The 7,851-nt window shown below is 39.2% G+C and overlaps 2 protein-coding genes across 2 annotated transcripts; one reads left to right on the top strand and one right to left on the bottom strand.

The window, feature by feature from the left end:
* Positions 1–1,836: 1,836 nt before the first annotated feature.
* On the top strand, positions 1,837–4,600 carry LOC126614373 (phenylalanine ammonia-lyase-like). Its single transcript, XM_050282033.1, has 2 exons — positions 1,837–1,943; positions 3,837–4,600. Exons 1-2 carry the CDS (start codon positions 1,837–1,839, stop codon positions 4,363–4,365), a joined length of 636 nt encoding a protein of 211 aa, XP_050137990.1. The 3' UTR covers positions 4,366–4,600.
* A 347-nt stretch (positions 4,601–4,947) lies between these two features.
* On the bottom strand, positions 4,948–6,747 carry LOC126620321 (serine/threonine-protein kinase BLUS1-like). Its single transcript, XM_050288794.1, has one exon. It carries the CDS (start codon positions 6,654–6,656, stop codon positions 5,046–5,048), a length of 1,611 nt encoding a protein of 536 aa, XP_050144751.1. The 5' UTR covers positions 6,657–6,747; the 3' UTR covers positions 4,948–5,045.
* Between the last annotated feature and the right edge of the window lie 1,104 nt (positions 6,748–7,851).

Raw genomic sequence — 7,851 nt, 5'->3', positions numbered from 1 at the left:
AGGTCGGTTAAGATAATAATACAGTTAGAGTTAGTTGGTTTTCTGTTATTTGCCATGTCAACGATTCCTTGGGATGCAAGGCAAGATGCCCAAATATGAAACAAGCCCATCCGCTCATTGATCGAATCGTATAAATATTTTGAAAATACTACAAGAATATGAACAAAATACGTATTTGAGGCTTACAAGTCATGTACCAAGACCAACCTACTAACTTATTGAAATCATTCTCCAATGTGTAATTAAAACTCAAGCAAGCCCTCAAAAAGGTCTTAAGAGGTCTTAAATTTGTATTCGAAAAATAACAAATTCGTAACCGTTTTATTTTCTCTCCCTTGGTGTAAATATATCACTTTATCAAAAATACTATCTAATTGTTGTAAGCCTATTTAAATAAAAAATTATAGAGGGGGAGAGAGAGGGTGGGGCGGCAAGAGAGAATAGAGAACATCGTTTTATTGCCTAAATGTTATCTGCATTGTAGTGGATCTTATGCAGATCAACAAAAATCTTTAATAATCTAAAGTCACAAAAGGTGTCTTTATTTGTTTAACAAGTGATCTCTCTCATAGACACACACACATCTCGCAAACTTTATTTGTTTAAGAGTCGTTACCGCTACATTCTCCGAGGGTTCACATTTGAATCCTTCATCTCTTTACATCGTTTGATTTTGTAAAAAGAGCTCGATTTCAACATCATCCCCAGACCGGCTAAGTTGAAACTTGACAATCCAAGCATTAATTTTCTTTAAGCAAACTAGCCGGACTCACTACTTGATGTCGTCATAAACACCGCTCAATACGGTACATCGTTGCTTTGATGAATTCCTGCAGGGCTTCGACGTTGCAAATAAAGGATGTCGTGGTACTGGGATCATTTGAAGTAACAAAACTCTGCAACCAGCTCCAGCCTGCAGGCAGCTGCGCTGCGGGGATGGCTGAGTTTTTCAGGACAGCTACTTATGCAGGAGGTCTTATAGTTAGTACCATTTAAAATTTCGAATTCAGCAGCTCATCGCATGTTACTGAGTTTATATTTTGCAATTAGTATTTATGATGAATTTGTTCTTTTTTATATATGCAACATGGAAATCAAACAGATTATAGAAGAAGAGCAACAAGAAATTCTACATTTATAGCTTCTTGAAGTATTCACATATGTCGGTATTAAGAAACTGTTTATGTAGCTTCGAAGAATCTCTACAAGCTCTTTCCGTGAAGTGAACGAGCACCATCTGTACATGTCAACGGACTGACTTTTTTGTTACAGAATATCCCCACTTCTGTTGTTCCAGTACCACAACAGCCAATCTTCGTAATTTCGAATCCTAAAGTTATATAGCAATAAGCAAACAAAACAACGGAAACTAAAAACTGAACATGAAATGATTATTAAACGGCCTCTAAGTAAATGACTACCTGAATTCTAAGGGCGTTGATTGAGGTCAAGAGAATGGTGCTAGATATCCAAAAAGACTAGCTTGGCATCTGTAAAGTTGGCGTTGATGTAATCTAGTTCAGTTGACAGCATAGAATTGAACAACTCTGCTCTTTGGTTTTGTAGCTTGAAACACTCTCTCAGTAACCCTGTTGAACTTCTTTCCAATGGAGTGCAACCAATCGCTACGGCGCTGAAAAAGCCAAATCTCGTAGTTACGAGGCTATATAGATCCTTCAAAATATAACTTCAAAACTTATGTATAAAAATTAAAGTGTGTTACTTCATTTGATTAGATTTACTTTGACAAATGTAGAAGCCGATCTGACCAGAAGAGCAGCATATGAAGGAAAATCATACTGAAATTTTCGGATAAAGCTCGGATAGGACCGCAAAATGTCACTGCTGCTTGCTGAAACTAGAAAGACTGTTGGTGTTAGAGGAGCACAACCGGAGCCACCTGAAGCAAAGGATACACCAGTTGGAATATCTTCTCTCTGCAGGTTTGGGTCAAGATATGCTGCCAAAAGTTCCTTGATTCTCCGCCTTCCACTACATATATAATTAAAACTTCGAAAACACATCACGAAATATAGTTACAAAATAATGTGGATCCAGATATAGTTACAGTACTAAACTGCTAATACTGTAGTCTATATCCATCCATCTAGGTACCAATCAACGTTTTAAAAGGCAAAGGAGAAGGCAAGGCGTTTTATGGATAGCCTCGAGGCCACCTCACGGTACCTAAAATTATATTATATGATTATATAAAGTATAAAACTTTGTAAAACAAATATCTATTGTCATTCAAAAGTGCAGAAGTCACAAACAAGTTTAACTCAGAAAAATACGAACAAAGAAATTATTCACTCAAATCCTCTTCATCCAAATCAAAGGTAATATCATCTTCTTCATTGCCAAGTCTAGTTGAACTTGAAAGGTGTGTCAAATAGTCTTCAAAAGAATCTTCTGACTTATCCTTCAAAATTGTGTTCCTTCGACTCGAAGTTTCCTCATTAATGCGTTTTCTTTTGTAGGTAATAAGAATTCGAGGTTGAGTTGGCTCATGGGGCGGAGTAAGTTCACAGAGAGGAGTAGGCTCACGAGGAGGAGGAGGAGGAGAAGGCTCTCTACTGCTCTGCTTTTATTTACTTATATAATAAAAAATGGTAAGAAGATGAGGTTATTTTGGTAATTTTAACTCCAATGGATGCGAGGAAAATTATATGTAAGTTTTGAATTTTGCCCCTAGATTTTGTTAATTTGCAGAATCATCAACATTCTGTTGCGAGGTGGTTTTGGTAATTAGGATTGGGAGAGGTCGGTTAAGATAATAATACAGTTAGAGTTAGTTGGTTTTCTGTTATTTGCCATGTCAACAATTCCTTGGGATGCAAGGCAAGATGCCCAAATATGAAACAAGCCCATCCGCTCATTGATCGAATCGTATAAATATTTTGAAAATACTACAAGAATATGAACAAAATACGTATTTGAGGCTTACAAGTCATGTACCAAGACCAACCTACTAACTTATTGAAATCATTCTCCAATGTTTAAAACTCAAGCAAGCCCTCAAAAAGGTCTTAAGAGGTCTTAAGTTCGTATTCGAAAAATAACAAATTCGTAACCGCTTTATTTTCTCTCTCTTGGTGTAAATATATAACTTTATCAAAAATACTATCTAATTGTTGTAAGCCTATTTAAATAAAAAATTATAGAGGGGGAGGGAGAGGGTGCGGCGGCAAGAGAGAATAGAGAACATCATTTTATTGCCTATATGTTATTTGCATTGTAGTGGATCTTATGTAGATCAACAAAATCTTTAATAATCTAAAGTCACAAAAAGGTGTCTTTATTTGTTTAACAATTGATCTCTCTCATAGACACACACGCACACATCTCGCAAACCTTGAGATAAGTATTACTAGATTGTAATTACAATGGTTAAGAGTCGTTACCGCTACATTCTCCGAGGGTACACATTTGAATCCTTCATCTCTTGACATCGTTTGATTTTGTAAAAAGAGCACGATTTCAACATCATCCCCAGACCAGCTAAGTTGAAACTTGACAATCCAAGCATTAATTTTCTTTAAGCAAACTAGCCGGATTCACTACTTGATGTCGTCATAAACACCGCTCAATACGGTACATCGTTGCTTTGATGAATTCCTGCAGGGCTTCGACGTTGCAAATAAAGGGTGTCGTGGTACTGGGATCATTTGAAGTAACAAAACTCTGCAACCCGCTCCAGCCTGCAGGCAGCTGCGCTGAGGGGATGGCTGAGTTTTTCGGGACAGCTACTCATGCAGGAGGTCTTATAGTTAGTACCATTTAAAATTTCGAATTCAGCAGCTCATCGCATGTTACTGAGTTTAAAATTTCGTGAGTCAGGTTGCCAAGAGAGTCCTCACCGTGGGCTTTAACGGCGAGCTTCACCCCCCTCGGTTCTGCGAAAAAGACCTCCTCAAGGTTGTTGACCGAGAGTATGTTTTCGCCTACATCGATGATCCTTGCAGTGCTACATATCCACTAATGCAGAAACTGAGGCATGTACTAGTTGAGCATACATTGAGCAATGGTGACAAGGAAAGGAGTACAAGCACTTCAATTTTCCAAAAGATTGCAGCTTTTGAGGAGGAACTGAAAACCCTTTTGCCGAAAGAGGTCGAAACCACCCGGGCCGAGTACGAGAACGGGAAAACAGCAATCCCAAACAGGATCAAAGAATGCAGGTCTTACCCTTTGTACAAGTTTGTGAGGGAGGAGTTGGGGACAGATCTGTTGACTGGTGAGAAGGTGAGATCACCAGGTGAGGAATGTGACAAGGTTTTCAATGCTATGTGTGCTGGGAAGTTGATTAATCCTTTGCAGGATTGCTTGAAGGAGTGGAATGGTGCTCCTCTTCCTATTTCTTAAGAGTGTTTTGGGGGGTTTTTTTTTTATAATTTGTTAAAGGTTTATGGGTTTGTTTTTACAAGGCTATAGGACCTTGAAACTGCAAAGTCTTATGTTTTTTCTTTAAATATTTTTTTTTTACCTTTTCATTTTATTGCATGTATGTTATCGACATTGTATTGTAGTAGATCTTATGCGGATCAACAAAATGTATCATAAACAAAAGTAATAAAAGGTGTCTCTATTTCTTTAACAAGCTCTCTGTGATTCTTGTTGGCTTGCATATGGAGAGTTGTTTTTTTTTTTTGTTAAACTGTATAGAGAACTATGTGATTGAAGTTTCAAAGATTTTTGCCTAGAGGTTAATGCGCTTAACTAGTTAAGTTGCGCCCGCCCACCCACTCTAAAGTGATAAAATTTGTATCAACTCTCTCTCTCTCTCTCTCTCAATGTTAGCAAAAGATATATGGGAAGAAAATTACAGTAACTATATATCATCCAACACCAAATGATCATTAATTCTTTGCTTCTTTACAAATGACAAATTCCAAATGATGTAATCAGAATCTAAACACTTTATAGCACATCTCATACATGAAAATGTATGCTCTCCTAAACACCATGAAAAAAGCATCCAAAAAGTTGACCAATTTTTTCAAAAAGCTAACTCTCTGCAAATGCAATTTCCTGGAGAAATCTTACTAATCTCTTTCATTAGGGTCCAAGCTTAACTTGATCAGCTCCAACGCTACCTGAAACCCCAAACATGTTCGGTGCTCAGACTCCAACTTCCTCTTCAGCGCCTCAACCTCCCCTCCTCCTCCCAATTCTTCATCAATAATGCTCATCAAATTCTTAATCTGTATTTCCAATTTTCCTGCAATTCTCACCAATTTCACCAGCGATTCCACTAGCAACCGCACCAGCCGAGCGTTGCCGCCATCTGCCGGAAAGCTGGAAGTAGAATACACAGTAGTATACAACCCAGCCGGATAAATCGGGTTCAAAACAAACTCCCTCAATTTAATCTGCAGCTCCATAATATCTTCCTTCTCTTTCTCCAACGCATTCTTCATCATCCAAATCTCTACGGGTTCCTCAATGCGCGCCTCAATTGCTCCCTTCAACTCACCAGTAGTCATCATCACAATCTGTAATTGCTTTGCCAACCTCCTTACACATGCTGATAGCCGGAATTCGATGCCGTCGGAAGACTCAGAGCTGGGAGTAGAAGACGACGCAATCGAAAAAACTGGGTTGAAAACAAAGTCGTCCACATTGAAATTCCATCCTTCAAACCCCATATCCTCACCCCTCACTTCTTCATAGTCTACCTTGCCCAACACGTGAGCCAAACCCCTGCTTCTTTTCTTGAACCTCTCCTCGACGCTCTCCAAATGCGGAAGCACAGTCCCCACCAGATAGTCCTTGCCCCCGCAGTCGTGGAAAAACGGGTGCTTCAGCAGCGCCTCTGCCGCCGGCCTCTTCTCCGGGTCCCGATCAAGGCAAGAACCTACCAAGTCTTTGAAAGCCGCAGAGTACTTCTGGTTCCGGAAATCCTTGATGATGTTTTCGTAATCCGCAAGCCGGAACCTGTTCTTGACCTTCATAATTTGAGTCCCCAATAACAGCGGCAAGCCAGACAGGGGAGGGCCGCCCAGAGCCAATTCCAGCGCCGTGATGCCAAATGCCCAGATATCCGCCTTGCATCCACCTCCGCCGGGCGCCACCCAATACGGCCTTGTAGAGTCGTTTGCCTCAGTTGAAAAATCGGCGTCGTAGAAAGAAGAAGAAACCCCGAAATCTGCGAGCTTAACGGACCCATCAGAGTCAACCAAGATATTTCCGGGCTTGATGTCGCCGTGGAAGCGTCCGTGGCCATGGAGATACGACAGGGCGTTTAGCGTCTCTTTCAGGACGACTGCAATGCAGGGCTCTGGTAATCCTTCCGGGAAAGCTGAAGGGGCGATTATTACGGATTGCAGAGAGCCGAAGGTCATGAACGGCATGACCACCCAGAGACGGCGCTCGGCGGTGGTGAAGGAGCAATGATCGCCGAGAATGTTGGGGTGGGAAAGAGACAGAGTCTTGGTGTCGCGCAGCTTACTCTCGAAATGGGCAGCGGATTGATTGAGGTTGACGGACTTGATTGCGACGATTGCAGAGTTCATGGGGACGCAGACGGCCTTGTAGACGAAGACCTTGTCGCCAGAGCCGATTTCTTGGAGGTTTTCGTACGCGGCAGAGTCCAACGGGAATTGGACCTTTTGTGGGTCATCTTGGTGGGAGGGAGAAGACGAAGAAGTTGCCATTGGAGACGACAAAGATGAAATCTTGAAGAATGGAAGTGGGTTGTTTGGATTTCTGGGAAATGGGTGTCGATGGAGAAGATGAATGTAGGGTTTCTGCAGAACTAATTCATCTTGAAGGTTGATGCTTTGGGAGGAAGACGACGATGCATGAGACTCTCTGTGACTCTACTGCTCTGCTTTTATTTACTTATATAATAAAAAAATGGTAAGAAGTTGAGGTTATTTTGGGGATTTTCTGACTCCAATTGGTGGGAGGAAAATTATATTTGTGTTTTAATTTTTGCCCCTATATTTTGTTAATTAGCAGAACCATCAACATTCTGTTGCGAGGTTGTTTTGGTAATTAGAATTGGGAGAGGTTGGTTAAGATAATGATACAGTTAGAGTTAGTTGGTTTTCTGTTATTTGCCAAATCAACGATATCTTGTAATGCAAGGCATAATGCCCGAATATGAGACATGCACATCCTCTGATTGTTAATCAAATTGTATAAATATTTTGAAAAGACTACAAGAATATGAACAAAATACGTATTTGAGACTTGCAAGTTCAATACCAAGACCGACCTACTAACCTATTGAAATCATTCTCTAATATGTAATAAAAATTTAAGTAACCCTCAATAAAATTAGTGACGCATCATATACTTCAAATTTGGTCTAAAAAACTTGGTTTATCTAGCATTACTCTTTGTTGGTAATGTGAGAGAGATAAAAAATTTAACTCAAGTTTTGTAAAATATGCAACATGGTTGTTGATGATTGAATTATTACTAAAGTGTTGATTAATGTATTTGTTTCCTACGAGGGACAAATCATATGATTTGCAAATTTGTCTATATATTTGGTCTATCTAATATTACTTTTCGTAGAATGTTATTTTGAATATTAAACCCAAAAATAAACATACTTATAATGTTTTTATAAAAAAAAAGGGCTGAAAAACCTACAACTACGCGCACGAAAATTTACTTTTTATGTGGTTTTTTTTCCCCTCCTTTTCGACTAGGTATTTAAAGAATTTTCAATATTTTGAATAACACTATGTTTGGATGAAGAAATTTAAGATTACTAAGGAATTTTAAAATGACGGAAATTTAAATGATGGAATTTTATTCTATAGAATTTGTGAATTTTCTTGTTTGGATAACCTAAAAGAACAATGGAATTGAATATGGAATTTGTTGTTTTTAAAC

This window comes from Malus sylvestris, chromosome 1, assembly GCF_916048215.2.
Source record: "Malus sylvestris chromosome 1, drMalSylv7.2, whole genome shotgun sequence".
Classification (NCBI taxonomy): domain Eukaryota; kingdom Viridiplantae; phylum Streptophyta; class Magnoliopsida; order Rosales; family Rosaceae; genus Malus; species Malus sylvestris.
Note: the sequence above shows the minus strand (reverse complement) of the source record. Positions and strands in the feature narration are given on the sequence as shown.